This window comes from Coenobita brevimanus, chromosome 11 (genome assembly GCF_032717465.1).
Source record: "Coenobita brevimanus isolate Jiangsu-jjx chromosome 11, ASM3271746v2, whole genome shotgun sequence".
NCBI classification, from domain to species: Eukaryota; Metazoa; Arthropoda; class Malacostraca; order Decapoda; family Coenobitidae; genus Coenobita; species Coenobita brevimanus.
This window is the reverse complement of record NC_136964.1, coordinates 9353204-9377808: the sequence shown is the minus strand read 5'-3', so window position 1 is coordinate 9377808 and position 24605 is coordinate 9353204. Positions and strand designations below refer to the sequence as shown.

General features: G+C 41.1%; 1 protein-coding gene across 1 annotated transcript; it reads right to left on the bottom strand.

The window, feature by feature from the left end:
- Positions 1-1165: 1165 nt before the first annotated feature.
- Bre1 (E3 ubiquitin-protein ligase Bre1) lies at positions 1166-22627 on the bottom strand. The gene is made up of 19 exons (XM_080281907.1): positions 22563-22627; positions 20538-20723; positions 19678-19864; positions 18555-18752; positions 17522-17643; positions 14491-14748; positions 13384-13509; positions 12381-12554; positions 11238-11495; positions 9838-9954; positions 8888-9055; positions 7849-8018; positions 6844-6982; positions 6275-6403; positions 5718-5909; positions 5093-5285; positions 4537-4631; positions 3589-3717; positions 1166-2233 (listed from the first exon to the last, which is right to left on the bottom strand). The coding sequence occupies exons 2-19, from the start codon at positions 20691-20693 to the stop codon at positions 2084-2086; spliced, it is 2961 nt and encodes a 986-aa protein (XP_080138033.1). The 5' UTR covers positions 20694-20723; positions 22563-22627; the 3' UTR covers positions 1166-2083.
- Positions 22628-24605: the final 1978 nt, after the last annotated feature.

Genomic DNA, 24605 nt, shown 5'->3' with positions numbered 1-24605 from the left:
AGAGCCAGAAAAAAAATTGGCAGAATGAGATACTAACCAAAGTTTGCCTTATTGAATGGGGGACACACACATTCACTCAGCATTCAAGCCCCCAGAATCCTGGCTTCATACTCAGCAGAAAGCAAACCCTTGTTTTGCTGATCTGCTGTAATTTTTATCCTATGAAGGATCTGATTTAGTGAGGTTTAGAACCATCTCAAGTAACCCCTACAGTTCACAGCACCTTCCACCAGATTCAACTTAGAAAAACCTCGCCTGCACTATCTCAAATAAACCTAATTACAACAGCACATTATTTTGCATCATCTGAATAGGAAGGCTGCCAGAAATCGAGCAGCATGGACAGCTGCCATTAGATGACCAAGGGCAATGCATGCAAGTATGCTGGTGGCTTTATAAAGGAAATGAAATTAAACAAAAGTGACTGACTCACCACATGATTTCATTCAGCTTAACCCCTTGAACCCCATATTTTTAATTTTTTTCTTGCAACTTCCCAGCAATTTTCTGAAGTTTGGTGAAGCCATTAGTAGTGACAGGGTTTTGAAGTCTCCATTACCCCTCCACAGCTTGATATTTCTCCCAAAGCTGAATAAAATCACATGAAGGATGCAGCAATAAAATGAAAAAGACATCATTGGATTGGAGGGGTTGACTGAACCTCTTGCAATCTGCCACACAATGCTTTTACAAGATGGCAAAGGCCTACATATTTTTATCATTTCTTCCCCCCCCCACCTTTGTGCTTATGAATTTACACTGATTGCCATCAAACAGTTTTAATCAGAAAGCCCTCTTGTTACACCATACATCTCCTTCATTACCAAGGCATACCTTTACGTTACTGTGAGTGCTGCCACATGAATTTACTGGAGTCTGAGGCAAATGTGTCATCCATTCAGAAACCAAACCTCCACACTCTTCCTCTTTCCCACACCTTTCTGTGGTGAGGTAATGTATGCCACAAGGGAAAATCAGTTCACTGCTATGGGACAGCTGTGCAGGGGCAGTTGCTTGCCTGCAGTTGATGGGTCTGCTTGGCCAGACAGACTGGGGTTACTCAACAACTATGGTTAGAAGTGTGACTCAATGTTGTGTGGCTGCTGGCAATCTTTTATTTTGCACTAAGTCTTACCACCATCACCACCATTAATCACAATCCTAAATTACTTCAAACAGCATGCTGACCTTTTGCATTCAAAGGATCAATAAAAAGGAGGCATACTATTCCAAATATAATCATCATCATCACAGAAGCAATGACCCATTCCACAAGTATTGTTTAGGTCCCAGTTTTTGTATTCAATGCACTTCTCACCCTCACTGTTTATTCCACTCACAAGGGCCTCTCATATACTCTCTTTAATAATCCCTTCACTACAAAAGCTGATGCAACAGGGGGACACCATCATGATGCAGCAATGATATGACCAGGCAACTCAACTGCCTGGTTAAACAAACACCCCTCAACTACTACCCAAACCTCCAAAAGGTGGCTGGTGGACTGCAGAAGGGTATAGTCCACTGGGTTCCCAATTCAGATGGAACTGGGGCAATCACTACTAATAGTTACTGCCACCAAATTATCTCATACAGCCCAACAGACCTTCTCTTACACACTGGCCCAAGTGACACCTTCCCTGTAACTGCAGCCAAACTACGGCTCATTAAACACCAAAGGACCTCTCATACCTTCCTGAAGTGACTTATTTTTTTATCATTACCTCATGAAATGTCAATGACTTCTTGTACCCACCTCAAGGGACTTTTTTTTTTTTTTCTACCAGTCCTTCACCATACACAGAAAGGCCTTTTTTCACCTCCTCATGCAAATTCCTTATTATTTTACTCAGGCAACTTCACCCACTTGATCATTTAGCACAGTACTGGTGCCCCACTTACCTATCTCACACACCCCCTCTTATTCCCATTATGTCAACAGCCTCCGGGGCAATTTAATTCAGGTTAGAACAGCCTCTTGTATCTGAGGTTAACAGTACCCAGGAATTACCATTTGGGTGTGCTGGAAAACATACGAGGTGTCCATATATAACCAAAGAAAGTTAACCATCGTGGGGCCATCTTAGGTGAGGTAGAGACGGTGGTAATCATTCGCCCCGAAAGCCGCATTACACTTGGGACACTTTCGCTGTCGGGTCTCGTATCGCGTCCTCAGGCAGTCAAAGCAGAACACATGGAAACACTTCACCAGCACTGCATCCTTTCGCTTCACCTGTAAATGTGAATGTTAAGAATGACCTCTGTTACTGATACTACACTATGTTCACTTTATCTAGGTGTGAAACTGCCACCTTTCCGTCTTGAATGCTAATCTGTAACAAGAGATCAACACTACAGTAAGATGCTTGCCATGACGAGGTGTTAGGGAAAGGACATATGCTATGCTGTAACAGGATATTAACACTAAGTACAGTGCTAGTCACAAAGAGGTGCTATGGCAAAGATGTAGTGCCATAATATTACCTGATTCTGCCACTAAGCTATGTGATATACTCGTAAGCTACAAAATGACTAAAATCTCCACCTAGTTAAAATCAACAAACTAGAGTACAATATAAACAATGATGGCTAGTTATTAAAAATATATATTGCAGAGCTTAAAGATTAAGATATACTATCACAGTTCAAAACACCAAAACAGAACTTCATTAAAAGATTACAAAACTATACAGCATCATCATTATCCCAACCGTACCCCCCTCCATGAGGCAGGGTGGTGTGGAATCCAAAAACAGAGAGAAAGAGAAAGTAAAAAAGTTCACCTATCACACAGCATACCGTACTCCGTGAAATGTGACAAATAATTGTTCACACATCATGAAAACCTTGAAACAGTACATGATCATAAATATTTTCAGTTTCACAAAATGGAATACTGAAACAATTAACACAAACAGTATGTAAGCTCTCCGGTGGGGAAATAATACTAATAGCCTGAGTGGAATACTAGTGACACAATTAACACACACATCTACTAAAACACATGAAGTAGAACATATTTTCAAAGGCAAAATAAAAATGGAGAAACGAAAACAAAAACGAGAACGAAAAAGTAAGTGGGGAGCCAAGGATGAGGTGAAGTGGTCTATGAATGAAGGTGGTGTAATGGAGGGAGAGCAGCTTGATGGTAAAAGACAGGGTGACATATAGGTAATCTGTTTCTGGCCACCTGCTCTGAAATTAAGGAGTCTGGTCATAAAGACAGATGGTTAGAAGTAGTAGTAGTAGACATTGCCACTCTAGGCTCATCTGAATGTGAACCTAGCAGACTATATGCTGAAATTACCCTTCTGAGTCCACCATCCTTTTGAGGAATAGGGAGGGAACTAAGGGAAGTTTGTGAGACCAGGCAGTGGAGCAACGCAGTCATATTGGTGCCACCACATGAAGGTGTCCACTCCAGCACCCAGGAAGACAGGAAGATAACTGAAAATAAACCAGTAAGATGGCACCCACATGAACAGATAGGGTGATAATTAAAAGCCTGTCAATACAATAAAGCCCAGATGGATACAAAGGAAGATATTCAAAAGTCTGCCAGTACAGTAAGTCATGCATGTGTCTGACCTTGCATGATGGACAGGTAAGGGTGTCTTTGTAGTCCCTTATCTCCTCCATCAACACCTCGTCTGCTCGGTCTACCATCTCAAATTTCTTGGCACGCTCCACCTTCCTTCTTAAACTGGCCACCTCTTCCTGTAGACACAATATGCTGGTAAATTAATTCAGGAATTTTTCTTTCACACATTCATTACTTTTAGGACATCTCTTAACTGAGCTGAAGCCTATGGATACATCAACCCAGAATAAAAGTTGCAGTATTAATAATAAAAGCCTAATATCCATCCATCCATCATCCAATCCTATGTTGCCCCATGCGGAGCGTAGGAGCCCGGGGCTAGGCAGTTGGTCCTGACATTTAAGATGAGAGTGACCAGCCTCACTCATCCCTGAGTGGCATTACGTGAGCAATAAACCCCAACCATCCCTTGGATATAAACCTTCACAGGCTCAATCTGACTGGAGCATAACAATTACCCACTAAACCACCAGGTGCCAAAATTTGGCTATATGGTTACCACCCAACGTACTAAATGGTTTCCTTGTGTACAGGAAAGCATTTGGCTTGTCACTCAGTGTAGAGTCACACACAGGCAGAAGGAAGAGGAATGAATGAAGGAAAGAAAGGCAGAAGAGGGAGTGTCCCCGTAGGCAGAAGGACGAGGAACTAATAATAATAATAAAAACAATATCACCATCATCTACTAAACTAGTACCGTATACTGTTTTTATTAAAATCACAGAACCTGAGAAAATAAATTTTGAATGAAAAATGTCACTAAACCACCAATAAGACCTCCTTCAATCAGAAGAGCACTGTGTATGGAACAGCTGGGCAAGAAACCCATAGCTGTGCATGAAAGGGTTATCAGCATGCCCAGTGAAATGGTCCACAAACTCCTTCACAGCCACACAGCCCTGGTTCTACTAATGAAAAATGTGGTATATGCTGACCTGTATTCTCCTGTATTTAAAAGCCTCTTGTTCCAGTGCCATGGTCTTCTCTGCCACCACCTGCTGTGCCTCCTTCATCTGTGCATGGTACTTTTCTGTGGGGAAGAGAAGGAAACCATACCATGTAATTTACGGAACCAAGGCCTTATTTCCTCTAAAGGTATTTAAATGTGGTAACAACGTATGACATTTTAAATTCAGTTTTCATATGCATGTTCCAGACAACAATATGGGGTAAATAATTCAAGGAAAGGAGTAAAAAATAAAATAAAATAAAATATAATAATAATAATAATAATTAACTAAAGACAGGACTAACTATAAAACAATACCAGTATATCCCTCAAACTATGGCTGTAAACTACTATAAGCACTGGATCAAGTGGGATCCAGAAACAACTGATGATGTAGAAGTGAAAAGAACTATCAACTGTTAAAGCCAATCCCATATTACCTTCAGTGACAGGAAGGGGCCCAAGACTACACTACCAAAGAACATTTAAAGGTTGATAAATAACCTGTGCAATGAACATTATACTAATAGGTAAGTACTTACCCAGGTGGAGTTTGAGATCAGCAGCAGACTGAGCAGACTCGATGGCCTTGCGTTTATGCATCTCCAGTGCCTGTTGCCGCAGACTAAGCTCCTTCTCTACAGTGGTCAGGTTGTTCTGCAGCAGACGCTCCTTTTCCTCTAGCTTACGCACAACCTGGTTCTGGGCCTCCACCTGAGTTGTTAGTGTGTTGGTCTGGAAAGATGGGAAAGGGGGAATTCAGGGTTGCTTTCACAATTGCTGTTGTTATCAACCAGCATCCAATCCAATGCTGCCCCAGCAGGAGTGCAGAGGAAGAGAGCTAAGGTGAAATCTGCCATTCACCTCTGGGAGGAATCAAGTGGCCAGTAAAGCCCAAACACTATTACAACTGGATCCTTATGGGCCATATCCAGCTGGAGCAACTAAACCCATTAGACCACAATAATGCTTACCTGTTACAGCAGTATGGTTACCATCAAGCACCATAAACAGTTTCCTGGAGCACAGGAAACTACGGTACCGTATCTGACTTGTCATTCATGCATAACCACCTGAAGGTAAGCACTACTCTCGGTACAAGTATAGTTAAAAGGTCTTCCCCTTCTAAACCACTCATTTTATTATGACAATTTCAATGGATCTCACCTGTTCCTGCAGTACATTCCTCTCTTCATTGGCCAATTGGTGTATCTGGTTGGATTTAATCCGTTCAGACATCAACTTGAAGTTGGCATCATCCTTCTCCCGCAACTGCTGGATCAGACGGATGTTCTGCTCCTGCATGTCCTCAAATGCCTGGCCTGTTACCTCCATCTCATTCAGTAGTGTCTCCTCCTCCTTAAGTATACGGAGATGGAGTTAGTGACAGAAAATATGATGGGAGAGGGAAAGTGATAAGTGCAAAGGTTTTTTCATCAACTCAACACTTTCTCTATGATGATGCATTTTTCTACTCCAGTCTTCTCACCTCTAAACAATTTTATTCAGTTTGAGAAAAAGCCCCTTTTGTGAAGGAGATAAATGGAGGCTACACCTATCTCCTCCAGTTAAAAAATAAAAAATAAATCCATCCATCCATAAAATAAAAATATATAAATAAATCATCAATAAGTAAGAAGAATGAACTCATAAAATACATCACTGGATTAAACACGTTATCAGAGAACCAAGTCTGACTACCCATGGACACAGCCTACCCTCACCTGCTTCTGTACAGCCACCTGCCGCTGCAATTGATGGACCGACTCATCCAACTGCTTAATCTTACGTATGGCCTCCTCGTCTGCCAACTTCTTACGCTCCTCCCTCTTGCTCTCTTGTAGCTTCTTAACCTAAGGAGACAACATGATATTAACCCTACAAATATGAAAATTACCTAATCACCTGGTAAATATTCAAAAAGCTTGGAATAATTTCCATTCTAAACATTTAATGTGCAGTAAACATCTTCAACAATTATCCATCCATTATCAAACTATCAAGTGCCCATTTGGAAAGCTGGGTCCTTGTGCTTGGCTACCCAGTCCACACACCAACAGCAAGAGTGACCTGTGAAACTCTACCACACTTTTTCCCTCTCACTTGGCCTAAAACTGCCAACTCTCCACTTCAAAGTAAAGTTCTGAAAATAAATTAATGTTCAAAAGTAGTGCTGAACAGCAAGGTGTGCTAATGAAAATGATGTAGAGCCAGGATTGTCATTTGGTCCATGAAATAAGCTGCAAAAAGACAAAAATCTGGAACAAGTTATGGTGAAAAGAGTATAACATACCTGAGCCTTGAGTTCCTCCACTTCTTGTCTGGCTTTCTTCTCAGCCGCCATAAGCTGTACTTTGTCCCGCTGTTCCTTACCTACACCCTTATACATGTCCAGCAACAGCTTCAACTCTCGGTAGTCATTCACTGCTTTTCTGTAAAACAACCATGCAAGAAATTAAACTGCAGTTAAAAAATACCGTACATTCATATCAATTTCACCATCAATCCAAGACCAACTACCAAAATTCACAGTGTGTAAGGAAGTGCAAAATATAGCTCTCCACTTGGTACTTTATTAATTAAATGACAAAAATAGTCATCTCTATTCTTACTGAAGTACGAGACTCATGGCTGCTAGCAACATACAAAATTCACAGTAATCCTGTGTTTCAATGTCCCCCCCCCTCCCTTCTTTTTTTTTCCTCTCTCTTCTCCCTCCAGAGTTCCTACACTCCTGATAGGGCAACAATGAACTGATGAATGAATGGTATCTCCCTCCCTCCCCTTTCAGAGCTGGGGCTACACTGGACTAAATTACTCCACCACAACCAGAAACAAAATGTAGGTCAAGGACATGTCCAACATAACAACAGATAACACAACCATACAACACCAGATTTCTGGAAAATTAGTGAACTACACCAGAATCAGACCAGGCTGGATTCCGTTACCAGATCCCAGCTCTACACTCTTTACAATTAGTACCCTTATACAGAATATGTGTGAGAAGAATTTTATCACCTGCAACAACAAGGAAAAACTGTCTATCCTGATATTTTTCCTACCTGAGGATGGAGAGAGGTAGGATTCAAACACACAGATATGCAAATCATAAGAATATGAAAATTATAAACAGCATACTCACTGAAATGGCCCACACAATCATTTACATATCATTTAAGCCTTCAAAATCCTGACAACCCATACACGTTCATCTGACCTTTTTTTATTTATTTATTTTTTTAACGAGCATCCCCAAAAATAAATACAAAATTATAAAAGCTCCCCGATTCCTTACTTATGCTCTGACTTTAGGTTCCGGATGATCTCACTCTCCCTGGAGTCCTTGGCTGGCTGGGCTGCTCCTCCCTGCTTCCCTCCTCCTCCCCCATCCTTGCTCTCCTTCCCTTCCTTCTTTGCCTCCTTCTTCACTTTGTCTTCCTTTTTCTCTCCTCCTTCTTCATTATCCTGTAGTAAATAAGTGAAAGAAACTGAGGTGATTACAAGTGCAGTAACAGAAAATTTCCAAAAATATATGAAACGGTCAACTAAAGGCCAACTAACTAAGGGTATTCCTATGCTCTATAAGTTCTTTGTCTTTGGCTATGCATATTTATGGCAAAATTCTAATGGAAAACTGTGAGAAAAAGTACTGAAAATAACAATCAATCCTTACATTACTAAATACCCAATTGGAAGAGACATTAGTGAGCTGAGTGCACATTTCTATATTAGCCAATCAGAAATCAAATCACCATACAAAGCTGCTTACAAACAGCAACACATAATTACAAACAGCAACACATAATACCTCTGTTACACATGACAATATAAACGGACACAATGGAATAAACTGAGATATGAGTAAGACAAATAACTCAAAGTCAAGTGGCCACCCCTTACGAGATTATGGCGTCTGGCAATAGATAGACAGATAGAGTGTACAGACAAAGCACACATAATTTTTAAGCACAACACCTTTCTATCTTGGTTTCCTCTTCATCTTCCTCCCTTTAAATTCTGCCCCTTCCTCCCTGTCCTTATCATGTTGCAGGCAGTTGTAATCAAAATATTTTGGATTTTATCAACTATATACCCATTCTGTCCAATGATGACTTTTTCAATTTTATTCTTGCTACCCTCTTATGATTTTATTCAGCTTACAAGAGGCTTTCCATAGCACACAAGTAATAGCCTTCAATTACCCTTTCACTACAAGTCTCCCCAGAGCTCAATAAAATCTGGAAGTAGCATAAAGAAAACAAAAAACATCACCAACCTGAAGGAGATAAATAAAGGCTTACAGAACACAAAGAAGTAACTCAACCCTCTCTTACCTTGGTCTCCTCTTCACCCTCCTCCTTCTTGAGCTCTACCCCACCCTCCCCGGCCTTGTCCTCCCCTCCTGCAGCCCCGGGTCCCCCCACTGGTGCTGAGGCCTGCTGCACGGATGACGATGGAGGCCCAGAGGAGTCGCAAGATTCGCTGCCTTCCTCCTTCACCAGCTGATTGAGAGTTAGAACCATCCATATAACCATAATCATCATCATCATATCACAGAAGTAGCACATACCCTCCTTCACCAACTGGCTAACTGACAGTGAATCATCAATATCATCATCATCATCTCAGAGGAGTCACATGATTCAATAGCCCCCTCCTTCACCAACTGGTTCCCACAGATAACAGTTGTATGTGTAAATATCACCAAATACTTTAATCCTTTCAGTGTGATATTTTTTCTTTACTTTTCAGCTAGCACCAAAGGATACGTCAAATATCACCTGAGTGGTGTGCAAAATCTTGCCTAAGGGCTGACAAGCTGCGAGTACAAGACTCATTTCAAAGTTCAGTGTAACTTCATAATGACTCAAAAAAAAAAAAAAGCTCATTCATCAGCATGGTCACCAATTCTGTACAGTACTGTACAAGCCTACTAAGCTGAAGAAAACTGGCAGGTGATTCATTCATTCATTCATTATCCAATCCTACACTGCCCCATGAGGAGCTTAGGAGCCTGGGGCTAGGCAAGTTGGTCCTGATATTTAAGATGAAAGTGACCAGCCTCACACATCCGTGAGTGGCATTTTGTGAGGTGATAATGTGGATAAAAGGTAAAGGTGCCATACCACTGTAGATAGTATGGCGATACAAAATGGTACAGCATGTAATTATAAATTCAGAAATGGCTTATGTAACAAAACACTGAACTGATAAAAGGCAAGATGATACAAAACTGAGAAAAATTTGTGAATAAAAAAGAAGTGTCTGATATTACAGTGCCCACCTGGTCTTTTGCTCCATCCCCTCGGTCACTGCTGACACTGTCCTGACGCTCACTGACACTTGCACTGCGTTGTCGGGCTGCCAGTTTTTGCTGCAGCTCCTCTACTTCTCTTTTTGCCTGCAAATACATGTCAGGGTTTGAGATTTATCAAGCACTTTCAGTGATCCAGCTATCCATCATCCAATCCTTTGGTGCCCCATCAGAAGCATGGGGCCCAGGGATAGGCTGCTATGCTACTCAGTTCAAACATTTAACCCCTTCGGTACCATGACGTAAATACAACGTCATGATCCATCCGGTCGGAAAGGCCACGACGTTTCCCTGACGTCATATTATTGTGATGAGTCTGGGAAGTACAGCACAGCTGGCCCAGGCTTCCAGGCGTTGATACAGAATGCAGGACACACCTATTAGTCCAGTTTTAGCTCCTCCCCTTTTCGGTCTCGTCCAATCACAGGGAACTCTTGGTTAGGGACTCTGTGACGTCTATGCTCTATCAGCAAGCCAGCTCAACCAATCAGTTACCTACTGTGGTCAGTCAGGGGGGTGTTGAGCTGTTTTTTTCGCTGTTTTTTCTGCCGTTTTTTTCTCAACATGGCAGAGGAGCTCAGTGATAGTTCTGGTGAAGAATTCATACCAGATGACAGTGGATCTGAGAGTGATGACGACCTCTCAAGCAGTGAAATAAGTGACGAAATGAGTGATATTGAGAAACATGTCGTGGAGGGAGGCTGGTGCTTGGTGTCGGACATATTCAATGATAAGCGGCCGGAAGAAAAACCACGCTTCACTGCACAATTCTCAGGCACTAGGTCCCTCACCCCTTACAACACCTAGAGATGCTTTCAAATACTTTTATGACTGAGAGGTAATTTCCTCTCTATGTGAGTTTTGTAATTTGTTCTTTTAGTATTGTAGATGATGATAATTATCATTATTATTATTAATATTATTATTATATTATTATATTATTATTATTATTATTATTACTACTGATATATATAATTTACTCCATTCAGATCTACTACAAAGCGGTTTAGAATAGTTCCTTGTTACATAAAATACATGACACTTTTATTTGGTATAATACTGCACCAGTACACCATGGGAAAAAGCTGGGATACACCACATCACGTGCTGTAGGAGGTCCGGTATCAAAGGGGTTAAGGTAAAATATATCTACACTAAGCAAAAGAAACAAGCAGAAGTGTCAAAGGCAATAAGCATCCAAAGAAACCAGAACTACAACTAGAACTATTTTCCATTTACCTACATACAGAATTATTATACTGTAGTTATTCCACAATTACTTTAACAAACTTTGCTCATCTTTAAGTGTCAAGAAACAGTTTACCAAAGCACTTAGAAATTACTATACCACACAATCTAGCCATTCTTACCTTGTTGCTTTCAGTGGCAGCTTCCTTGTACTTCCTCTTATAGCGGTGTATTTCTCCCTTAAGCTGTGTTATGTGGTTCTGTAGTGACGTTATGAGGTGCCGCATCTCCCTATTGATTGGTCCGGTCTGTTCATTAGCCGCCAAGTTCTGTTCAAACTCTATCCGCAACATCTCGTACTCCTTACGCACCTGGGCCTGCATGTCCTCCAGCTGTATCACCTCAGCACGCAACTTCTTCTGGATGGTTAGCTCCTCACTCTGGGGGGAAAACCAATCAAAATTCACACTTTAAAATACTATCTCTATCTATCTATTGCCAGACGCCTCAATCCCGTTTGGGGTGGCCACAAACAAATCGCCTCCAAGTCGCCCTGTCCCCCGCCATTTCACTCCCCTGCTCCCAACTCACACACCCCTCTCTCATATACCTCTCCACCCCATCTCTCCAAAGAAGGCAAAGAAGGATGAGAGGATGAAAATACTATCAACATTATTATTCACACATCATTCATTGCCCCTGCCTTATCACCTGTGCACACAGTTGAATAGTCAGTTATTCACTCTATGGGGATATCAGACAGCTTTCACTATGCCGCTTCAATAATTTCTTGATATATGCCACATTGTTTGCCCTTTCTTTGCTATTTTAAAGTAAATCTAAGAAAAACTGCATATTACAGTTTCACTGATACCTTAAAAGCTGATCATCCAGTTTGCCCTGGCTTACAGTACCAATTGCAAAGAAAGATGATATTTTGGAACACATCCCTGATTTATTAAGATTACCTCTGCTAGTTACTTGTTAAGGAGGGAGGAAAATGAATTATAAGTAGTAAGTTCCCATCTTTGGTAAAACAGAAATTCTGAATGATTAGTTCCTCACTCTGGGAGAAACAAAAACTGGATGGTTAAATCCTGGCTGTGAGGCGATATCATAAAATCTACACTCAAACATCTGACAGCATTCCATCTTGAAAAGTGACAATACAGAGGGAGAAGGTGATGAGATGATGCCAGAGCCTTATAATGATTTTTAATGGCCAGTCCTGATATCAAAGATGCATATGTCATCTTATCAGACTTCCTTTGGCATTGCATCCTTCACCAAGACCAGTAATAACATGTGTGGGTTAGGAAACTTACCTCCATCTGTTCAATCTGGCGAAGGTGGGCATTCTTGCTGGTCTGCAGTTGGTGGCGAGTTTCTTCTAACTGGGTCTTAAGCTGCATGGAGTCATTATACAACACTGAGAATTGGGACTGTAAGCACTTGTACTCGGTTGTCTCCACAATCACACTTTCCGGAAGTTGCCGTAGCTGAATGGGCAGATTAAAAATATATTCAGATGGTAAGAATACAAGTTCCCAAAAAGGTTAGATTTAGGAAGACTGTGTTGTTGTTATGGCCACAGGCTCATCTGGCCATGACCCTAAAAGAACTGCATGAAACCCAGAGGACTGCATGTTGCACAAGTGGCATAAATTTCGTGAGAAAAACTATGTGAGTCTGTCAAACTGAAATTTTATGATACTAAACTCAAGCATCCTTTTGGCTACATTTCTAAAACTAACTATCTATCTATCTATCTATAGCCCGACACCCTAATCCCGCAAAGGGTGGCCGCAGACAAAACGCCTCCAAGTCACTCTGTCACAACTAACACTGCTTTAAAAAAAACTAACACTGCTTTATAACCCTATCTCTCTGCTGACCACCCTCATAAATGCTGCATGCTATCTAACCAAAGGTATTCTAAATATAATTATTACAACACAGGGGCTTGCCTATATCTCTGAGCACTCAGATTTAAGAAAATGGTGGTTTAGGCCTCCGAATGCTTGGATTTCTCATCTGGCTTTTACATCTGAATAAAAATAGTATCTAAAATAATGAAAAGGGTTTACTTACTGTAATAACAAACTAGCTATCAATTCCCATCACCCACTCCAAACTATAACGGATGAGGCAGATGAGTAAATCCACATATCTTACATCCAAACCTGACCAAATATGCCACATCCAAACCTGAATCTCTAAATGATGAAATATTTTGAACCAAACTCAAATTTCACAATGACCAAATACCTTACACCCAAACTCACATCTCTAAGGTAAAGGACTCGCTAAAAGCACCACATTACTTACATCCATCTTGAGCCGCTCCACCTCCTTCAACGCTTCTTTGTGCTCATTGGTTTTCTTCTCCAGTTCGTCCAGGCGTTTGGCACTCAACTCACGCAGTTCCTCTAGCTCACTGTTCAGCTCTTCCATCTGCCAGGAGAGGGTGATAATTTAATAATATTCAGAGATCTTCACATCTGCCTAGCACCAAACGTTGATGGCTAGTGGTAAGAAATCATTATCAACACCATCATTATCCAATCTTTTTTTGGTCCCAGTTAAAAAAATTATCATCATCAGTCATCATCATCCATTCCTTTCCCTGTCCAATCTCCTTTTAGTCCCAGTTTTAGGAATCTTCATCAGTCACAGTCATCCAATCCTTTCGTGCCCCATCAGGAGTGTAGGAGCCTGAAGCAAGTCTACTCAGTTCCGATATTTAATGCAAGAATGACTGGCCTCACTCATAAGAAATCAACTACAGTACATATTTTCTACATAAACTGTCGATATTATGCAATAATTTAGAGATTTTAGCATTACTGGTATTTCTAACAATTTCTAGAGTTATGTATTCTAAGCAACAATCCAGCGCCATCTGACCTGGAAACTCTACTGGCAGGAAAAAACAGAAGAAAACATACATACTCATTCTAACCACTGCATATCCTCTTGAGGTATAGAGTGGGAACTTACTAGTATATTGTATGATAAAACACTTTCATCCAGTAGCATATTTTTTTTTACTTTACCCTTATTACATCACCATCATGAATCTCGCCATTTCATTTGTACGACACGGCAAAGTCTATCAGCTCCTCACCTCTTCACAACTGATAGTAGATGGGTTTATTAGCCCCCATCACCAGGCTTGTCCACTTTCTAGTTCCCTACACCACCATTCGCATCCTGTACAGGCTTCATTTTGCGGTGTGTATTGGTCAAGCGCATCTAACATTCACACACCAGAATCGACATTTCAATTTCCACTGCTTTTACTCTTGATTTTTCACCACACAGTACTTTTCCCCACGGCTATTACTAATACTGTTGCTACTCCTCCTTTCCTACTACTACTACTACTGCTACTACTAACAATACTGATAACAGGAGAGTACATTACATACACACCTTTTTAGAATTGATAGCAGATGAGAGTTTATTAGCCCCTGGAACCCCCTCGCCAGGCTTGACCACACCCTGGGTCCCCCCACCACCACTCTCATCCTGTATGGCCTTCAGCTTTTGGCAGGTATCGGCCAAGTGAGTCTCCACCTTCTCGCACCGGGAACGTGTCCGGTTCAGGTCGTACTCCATGTCCTCAATACGGTTCTGCATCTCTGCCTTCTCCGTTTCCATGGCCTGTAGCTTTTCCTCCAGCTCAGCCACCTGTAGAAAATAATTAATAATAACAACAACAACAACAACACAGAAATGCATAATGAACACAAAGAACACAAACTGAAGGTTCACTAATAAAAGTACTCTACAGAATTCACAGGTGTCATATCTGTACACTGTTCAAGTAGAAGAATTATATGCACATACATAATGAATCTGTACAAACTGAAGATCTATCGGTAGTTACGAACAGGCAAAGCCAAACTTGGGGGGGGGGGGGAAGAAGAAGAGCTTAGCTTTTAAATCCAAAAAGTTAATATCTATCTATCTATCTATCTATAGCCCGACGCCCTAATCCCGCAAAGGGTGGCCGCAGACAAAACGCCTCCAAGTCACTCTGTCACCCACCATTTGACTCCCCTCCCCCCAACTCACCCCCCCCTCCCTCATATACCTCTCAACTCCATCCCTCCACCTCATCCTCGGTCTACCCCTCCCTCTCCCTCCCTCCACCTCACCTACATACACCCTCTTAGTCAGTCTTTCATTCTCCATCCTTTCCACATGTCCAAACCACCTCAGTGTATTTCTCCTAATCTTTTCAACCACATCCACATCTACCCCACAACGTTCCTTCACTTCTTCATTCGTCAACCTGTCCCTCCATGTCACTCCACATGCTCCTCTCAAGTAACTCATTTCCACTGCTCTCACTCTTGACTTGTTCCCCTCTTGCAAGGTCCACGCCTCGCTTCCATACGTCAGGGTAGGGATCACAATACCATCATGCAGTGACTTCTTAACTTCCATACTCACCTCCCTATTTCTCATCACTGCTTTCAGTGTGCCAACAACCTTCCTTCCCTGCTGTACCCTTTCACGTACTTCATCCCCCAAAGTTCCATCCTTACTCATCACACTACCCAAGTACTTGAATGCACTCACATTCTCCATATCCTCACCATCCAACCTCACTGCACACTCTGTGACTTCATTCCTCTCAAACACCATAACTTTACTTTTGTTTACATTAACTTTCAGCTTCCTCCTCCTACACACTGTCCCAAATTCATTCACCAAACCTTGCAACTCCCATTCATCTTCACTCAACAATACTGTATCATCAGCAAACAGCAACACCGGAAGCTTCCAAATCTCACCTCATTCATTAAGGCCACCCCACATCCACTGCCCTACCTTGTACCTCCTTTACGACCCCATCCATATATATATTAAACAGCCAAGGAGACATTACACACCCCTGTTTCAGTCCCACATTGAGATCAAAGAACTCACTCAGCTCACCATCCACTCGCACCGTAGCCCTAGCTCCCTCGTACATACTCTTCACAGCACTCAACAATTTCCCCTCCACTCCATATATTCTTAATACCTTCCACATACCTTTCCTATCTATTCTGTCATAAGCTTTCTCCAAGTCCATGAAGGCAGCGTACACTTTCCTTCCCTTCTCTAGATACTTCTCCACTAAACATCTTAGAACAAATATCTGATCTACACACCCTTTTCCCTTCCTAAATCCCCCTTGTTCTTCTCCAACTAGCTCCTCTGTCATATGCCTAACCCTATCAATGAGTATTCTACCATATATTTTACCAGTCACACTAAGAAGGCAAATACCCCTATGGTTACCACATACTTCTTCTCCCTTTTCCTTTGTACAGAGGAACAATTATACCTGATTTCCAGTCCTCTGAACCCTTCCCTCTTCCCAAGCCAATCTACACAACTTCCATATCCACTCCACAACAATCTCACCCCCATACCTAAGCATTTCATCACACACTCCATCAATTCCTGGGGCCTTTCCCAGCTTAATCTTCTTCATCGCTTCCACTACTTCCGACCTACTGATCTCTTCCTCCCTCCTCTCATCTCTTCTTCTCCCAGCCATTCCCCAACCACTTATACTCACACTGCTCTCACTCTCTACATTCAACAAATCCTCAAAGTGCTCCTTCCATCTCCTCAATTTCTCTCTCTTCTCCACCAACAATCTATTATTCCTATCTTTCACTCCCCTACTATTTCCCCTTTCACACTGCCTTACTTTCTTTACCTCCTTCCAAAACAATTTCTTACTCTCCCTCCATTTCACACTCAGATTCCTCCCAAACTCTTCATCCACTTTCTTCTTACTCTCCTTCACCAGTCTCTTAACCTCCCTTCTCCTGCTCACATATACTTCTCTCTCTCTCTCTCATCTTCTCCCCTACCTCTACTCGCCAACCATTCACCATATGCCTTCTTCTTTGTTCCACAGCTCGCTTTCACCTCATCATTCCACCATGCTGTCCCTTGCACACCCTTGCATCTCCTCCTCACTCCACAAACCGCCTCACACGCTGTGCTTATCTCTTCCGTGAATATCTTACATACGTCTTTCCACCCCTTCCATCTGCTCTAGCTCATACCTTCCCAATCTTTCTTCCACTATGCTCTTATACTCTGTCCTCTTCTCACTATCTTGCAATTTCTCCACTCTTCTCACAGGAGCTGCTTCCTCCTGTCTTCCCCTTCGCCTCCTCAACCACTTTCTTTGCAGCTCTACCTTGGCCATCACTAAGTGATGGTCCGAGACTCCATTCCCCCACCCTCTCCACACCCTTGCATCCAACACTTGTCTTCTCATTCGCTCATCCACACACACGTAGTCTATCATTGCCTTTCGTTCAACAAGTTCACCATCCATCCTCCTCATTACTCTCCATGTATACCGGTGGATCATCTTATGACGAAAGTAGGTGTTGGCTATTGCCAACCCCTTACCAGTTAATATAAAAATAGGATAATATGTTACCTTGAGACACATAAGATGGTGACGCTCATGGAAGGACAAGTTCTGTGCATGGAGGTTCTTGTTCTCCGTCTGCAATTCTGTGTTCAACTCACGCACTCCTTCCTCCAGGGGTGGCAGCGTCTCTGGAAAAATTATCATAAATATTCAACTATCGGAAATGGATGCAAACCACTACTGAAAATGAAGACATACAAAAACACCGATTTAATTCATCACATTTATCCATTATCACTGTAATTTCTTTATCATCATGACACCTTTTCCCATTTAGAGATGGGGTGAAGTATAATCCACAAACACACAAAGCATAACAATGGAAAAACTACCAACACCACACACAGTGAAGAGGGCCACACAATAATTCACAAATCATCCAAGCCTTCATTATATTTAACTGCCTGAATTCAGCTGATGTCATCTTACTGATAACAGATGATCTGATTCACCTCTGTAAAAGCCTCTAATGCAGATAGGGTACATAAAGGCTACATCAAACCCCTCCAGTCAAAAAATCTATCCTGTGCTGAATAAAAATGTTTGGTATCAGGAGGAATAAACAAAAGATGATGCAATCCAGATTAAGTGGCACGAGCAACTTTCTCAGTGCCCTCCTACAAACACCTGAACAATCTTCGTTGCCAAACATCCAAACACCAGCAAACAAACTAGCTTCTTGTCCAATTCCCCAACTTCCATTCCTTGCTTTCTCACTATCATTTACAACGTCCATCTACCTCCTTGGCCAACCATTACTCCTCCCACCTTCGAACTCACCCAGATATACCTTCTTTACCATCCTATTTATACTTAATCTCTCCATATCACCATACCATCAAAGCACTCTCCCTCCCACCCTATTATCAACAAATCTCCTTACTAATACATCCTTCAAAAATTACAATCTTATCATATCCAATCTATATAACCTATGTACAAACCCATTTCTCTCCTGTCCAAATTCTTAGCCTTTACTTTCTCTCTCATGCACACACACAAAAGCATAAGATCTAAAAACACTATCCACAAGACTCACCCGTACCACCTTCCAGTCCCTCTCCCTTCAGAGCCCTGGCCACCTTCTCATTACGCTGGTGGAGTCTGTCAAACGCCTGTACGATCTTGGCCACAGCACGTTTGGACACCTGTACCCGATTAACAAGCTTCTCATCTAACTCCTCTCGGTCCCAGGTTGACAGCTGAGTTAGGAAGGAGGTTGTGGCTTCACTTTCATCTGCAAAATAAAGTAAATTCACATTGGTGTTTCTAGGCCTCTTTTCAAGCCAGGGATGTGTACCAACTAATCTAGCAACATTTTCTGTATTGCTGATGCTGCACAGACAGAGAAATAACTATCCTTCCAATGTTCGATGCATATATAAGGGGAAAATCGAACCATTTGCAACACACACTAGTAAAGACAGGATTTCCATTGTATTTCGTCAGCTGTAAATTTCTTCAGACGGAACTAGGAAGATAGAACTTCAACTGGTAATTCCTTTGCAATTTAATATATACACTACAGCCATGAACAATCTTTTAAAAATGACCTTGAGAACTGTAATAAACTCAAAGTTACAGAAAATTCAACCATTACCAAAAAAGGTGATTTGTCGGTTCCTCTTAATTTCCAGAACCTTATGGAAGAATTTGTTATGCTGTAGAACACATCCTATAAGGACTCCTTGTGCTGTATATTTAGGTAACACACAAAATCTACTAAAATGAGATCATTTTACTAAAATTAAATCATATCAAAAGCTATGTCTACTTGGCTCTCTACTCTTTCTTGCATTATCTGATAGAATATCATTTTTTTGGTTATGAAAAAATACAGCTGTGCAGAGGAAGGAGGTAAAGGGTGAATGAGAGGGAAAAAATGCACAGATAAGTAGTATGGTGGTGGTTCTGTCATGCTCTCAAAAGGGAACAGGTGCAGGAGGTTATGGTGGCCCGAGGCTACACTACCACAGTACAAACCACTATGCCACTGACTCCACCTTATGTCCCTGGCTACATTTTCCATGGCAGGAAACTCTGTGGCCACCTCTTGGGGCCAAGCCTCAACATACTAACATGCAACCATCTGACCCGAGACTTCCATGACCTCATCAGTGAAAATGTTTTTCTTGAAGAAATAAAGTAACTCAGACACTCACTCCTGGTCTCAGACTCATCAGCAGTTTCAGCATCAAAGCGCTGCAGCATAAGTCTGATGTCTTCATTGAACTGGTTCCAGTAACGATTGATGACAGTCAGCACATCGTCACTCTGAGTCTGACGCTTCTCTAGCTGCTCAATGCGCCCTCTCAGATCCTCCTCCAGCTTCTTTCTTTGCTCAAGCCTCTGCATAAATACCAATGCAGAGTTAGTAAACATACGGTAATTATACTTTTCTGACAATACAGTATGTGTAAATCTGCATAAGATAATGCCAATCTGAATATGTAGTAAACAAAATCATCTAGTGCTTTCCTGAACAATATACCAAGGTACAGCATACAATTTCTCATTTAATACACTTTTGCTTTAAAGTCAATAAAACACACATTGACCCATCCCACTCAGCAATCCATCCATCCATTCATCCACCATCCAATCCTTTTTTGAACCATCAGGGATACAGACACCCACAGGTTGATTACTCAGTCCTAACATTTAAGGTTATTTGATGATGGATAGATGGAGGGATGCTGTTGTTGCTGATCAACCCATTCATCTGCCTGAGCGGACCTATGAACCACAGGCAAGGAACCACCTCTGCCAGGTTGTCCCATGCAACAAACTGACATTCCCTTGTGAATGACAGTGCTTACCTTTCAAAACAGCAAAATAGTCAACTGCTTTGTGTTTCCCTCAGCTGAAGAAAACAATGAACTAGTAATGGAGAGTGTTGGCCTAAATAAAACTGGTAGCCATGTATATACTCTGGGATTTTTTAGCTGAGCAGAAAAACAAAACAGACAGAGAAAAAAACATGAAAAGAAAGTATATTAGAGTCCTACTGAATTAAACTGACCTGATAGAGCTTGTGGTTCTGGAATCTAAGCGTCTTCATATCCATCTCGTCCAGCGTAGAGATGGAGCCCAGATGGATAGGTTCAAACTGCACCTTCAGGTTCTTAGCCGGGGGTGCTGAGCTTGAGCACCCCTCCTCCAGCGGCCTCTTGGACATCTTGACTCACACCCCACGCCCCGTTTACACCTAGGGAAAGGATATCAGCAATTTCACCACTATCACCATCATCAATCAAGATCACCACTATCATCATCATCAATCAAGATCATTACAGTCACAACCACCACTATTACCATACCAATCATCATTTCTCCTCTGCTAAACACAATTATGATAACTAACTGTACAACGACAAAAATTTCAATACATTATTATTACAGTACTATTATTTGTCTATATTCACCAACAGTCACTACAACCATTATCACCAATCATCAACTCTCCTCCTCCTCCTCTAAACACAAACACAACTGTGATAATTATATGACAGCAATAATTCACTACAGTATGGTATTAGTATCACTGTCTATCACCACCATCATAGTCACTACTACCATTATCATCGACCAACAATTCTCCTCCTCCTCCTCTAAACACAATTATGAGACGGTAATTATATGATGGCAATAACTCACTACAGTATTATTATTTTGTCAATCATCACCATCATACTACCACCTCTATCACTTCTCCTCCTTTAAACACAATAATTAACCATAACTACATTATTATTACTCTTTTCTTTTCATTATTAACTGGCTTTTGCTAAGTATACTAATGCTAGCAATAAGCACCAATATGTTAAAGTTAATCCTCACAAAGACCTTTTCTTCTATGAAAAGTCCATCATAAATCAATAATAATGGAGAAAGTGTAAATTTTTTAATACAGTTAGCTGACGGCCAGGACAGGGTATGTAAATTTACTCCAGTCAATCATCGGATAAGTGGATGCCTGGCAATTCAGTCCAGAGCTCTGTGGGTAACTGGCACTCTTCCATTCCTAGTCTGGTATGAATGTCTATCTATCTATCTATCTATTGCCAGACGCCACAATCCTGTATGGGGTGGCCATTTGACTCCGAGTTATTTGTTTTACAGGGAGGGGCACTAACCCTCCACCAACCCACTTGACACGTAGGGAGCACATATGGTTGTGAGGCCAATAATTAACGTAAGGTCAGAATATACTGTGGTTAGGACTGAACTCTGGGGGTCTACAATAGGTTAGGTTAACTGGGGTTAGGATAAAGTAATGACTAACATGACATGCTGTATAACTCAGTTTGGGGAAAAGGTATGGGCAAATACAAAAAGCTTATAATTTTCAACAGAAACGAACATAAAATTAAACAAATCACATAAAAAAAAAAAAAAGGAGGTAAAAATCGTATATTTCTTGCCAAGTTGAGTATGGGCTGAAATGAAAAAATTACCAACGTGTGTTTTGAGGGAAACTACGTACAGAACATCTCTAGAATTACTGGATGAAGTGTGAGCTGAAACAAGAACTCTAAGATCAGTTTACTACATACCGTAACACACTACATGAAAGAAAAAAAAAAAAATCCAAGAAAGTACAGTACTTGATATGTCTGTTCAACCTTCAGGCAGCTAGATTTTCCCTCAGCTAAAGAAAACGACCTGGAGTTATGAATATAGTACTGAGGCACATCCATGGCTGATAAATTACTATATAGAATTAAATATGATAATGAGATTCTGATGATTTGGCAGCCAACAAAATTTCCCTAAACTGAGGAAAATTATCTGGTTGTTGCATAAATATAATCCTTGAGTATATTCACTACAAATGGTAAGGCCAACTATTTTTGAAGATATAAATGTAATACGGCTAAATAACCGAAAAATAAAAATAAAAACAAAGACATCAGGACTTCCCCTCTGCAATCATGCCGGGCCACCTCACTTTCCACCCCAAAGTAAATTATAACTTACTAAATACAGAAGACCAGCTCCCTCCACCATATATCAGTTAAACAAGGTATGTACAACAGTCACCAACCTCAGACGCAAGAAAGATGCCTCATAATTATCGTCTTCCCGGCAGCCGCTGTGTTCCAATACTTCACCTTGCTTGCAGCTGGCGTCTTCCAAATGTCGCTAATATCCTCAAAAGGCGCTAGATCATTGCTAGATTACAATTTGAAAAACCTCCAGATTATACACTGAATATTAACGAAAACGATATATAATTACTGTTAGTAACATTTCTAGACTAAAGATAGAGTTCTGATAACAATTTCGACCACACCTCTCAAAAAATGCTAGATTGCTGCCTAACAAACTATTATTACCTTAAAAATCTCTCATAATAATTCAGATTTATAATAATTGATCGAGAAAGTTGTATAACTTCTAAATCATTGCTGATGAAGTGGAATAAGTGCTAACCATTAAACCTGCGCTAGAAAGATATTAACATGTTGAGAGCCAATGCCACGGTCGCTAAGTTAGCAACACTTAGAAGTTCTACCTGTTACAATGTAAACAAAAGTGCAAACTAAAGTAATTTCAACACCATTCATAAATAAAAATTCTGAAGTAGTTATGTGATGAAATAATTATCCTGTACTGATTCATGCACAAAGGTGTTTTAAGAAAGAAATATGCACCGGAAATACCACATAATTTTTTCGGACCATATTCATTTCCATCAATACATGACTCAGAAATTAGTAAATTAGCCTCGTACATTATTATGCTTCATGAAGCATTCAAAGCCAAGCTATATGTAAAGTGGAGGTTAGTGTGGCCAGTCATTATGCCAATGGAAACAGAGCACGCTCTATAGTTTATGAATTTATTTCTTAGTTATTAAGTACTATAAAACAGAGAGAAGCTGAAACTGTCATACGTATCCGTGACAAAATCTGGCACCATCCGTTGCCATGGTGATGGCGTCTGCCGACAGTCATGTTTGGTTTTATCAATAACTTCACCGTCTGAGGTAACAGTCTGACAGTCTACTATTTCCCTTAACTAACCTAGAGTTCTAGTTGAAGTGGCATTACAGATATCGTAACACTTCTTCCTGAGCGATTTAGTCTGTATATTACACCTCATTATCCTTTTCTCTGTAACTGAAGGAAACTACATCGATAAAAGAGAATCATGTGGAGTAATATGCAAAATAAATCTCTGAAGAGGTATCACGAAGCCTCCAAATACCACTTAGACTACGACTATTTGCCCGAGGACCCAGTTTTTAGATGTTTCTTTTCTTTTTGTTTTTTGTGCAACCAGACGATGTTATTTACTTCAGAAAATCGCTCTCGTTGTGAAGGGGCTAATAAAGACTAGGCCTATCTCTAACCCCTCCGGCTCGAAGAATCCTCTAAAAACTGAATAAAATCGTCTCGGGGAGAGAGAGAGAGAGAGAGAGAGAGAGAGAGAGAGAGAGAGAGAGAGAGAGAGAGATTCACCTTTTATGTATATTATTCAGGGTAACACTAGACAATTTTTTGCTAGAATTAAGAAAAAAATCTCCATTAATCCTTTTACCAAGAGAAATCCTAACTGGGCATATATTACTATGACCTTATCCTAATCCAACTCAACCCAATCCAGTCCAGTCTAGTCCAGTACAACCCTACCCAATCCAATCCAACACAGTCCAGTTCAGTCTAATCCAGTCCAACCCAACCTAATCCAGTACAACCCAACCCAATCCAATCCAACCCAACCTAATTCAATACAACCCAACCCAATCCAATCCAACCCAACCTAATCCAGTACAACCCAACCCAATCCAATCCAACCCAACCTAATTCAGTACAACCCAACCCAATCCAATCCAACCCAACCTAATCCAGTACAACCCAACCCAATCCAGTCCAATCTATCCCAACCCAATCAAGCCCAACTCAGTCCAAACCAAACCAATCCAATCCAGCCTAATCCAGTACAACCCAACCCAATTCAAACCAACCTAATCCAGTACAACCTAACCCAGTGCAGTGCAACACAGCCCAGTTCAATCTAACCCAACCCATTTATTTATTTATCATTAGCCACGCTCCTATCTGTCCTTTCTTGGCAGGTAAAT

Coding starts and splice junctions, on each gene's coding strand:
- Bre1 (XM_080281907.1), bottom strand. CDS start 20,693: ATGTCCAAGAGGCCGCTGGAGGAGGGGTGCTCAAGCTCAGCACCCCCG. Junction 9,056..9,837: donor GGGATGGAGCAAAAGACCAG/GTGGGCACTGTA, acceptor ACTCTCAATCAG/CTGGTGAAGGAGGAAGGCAG. Junction 6,983..7,848: donor AACCTAAAGTCAGAGCATAA/GTAAGGAATCGG, acceptor GTTGTTTTACAG/AAAAGCAGTGAATGACTACC.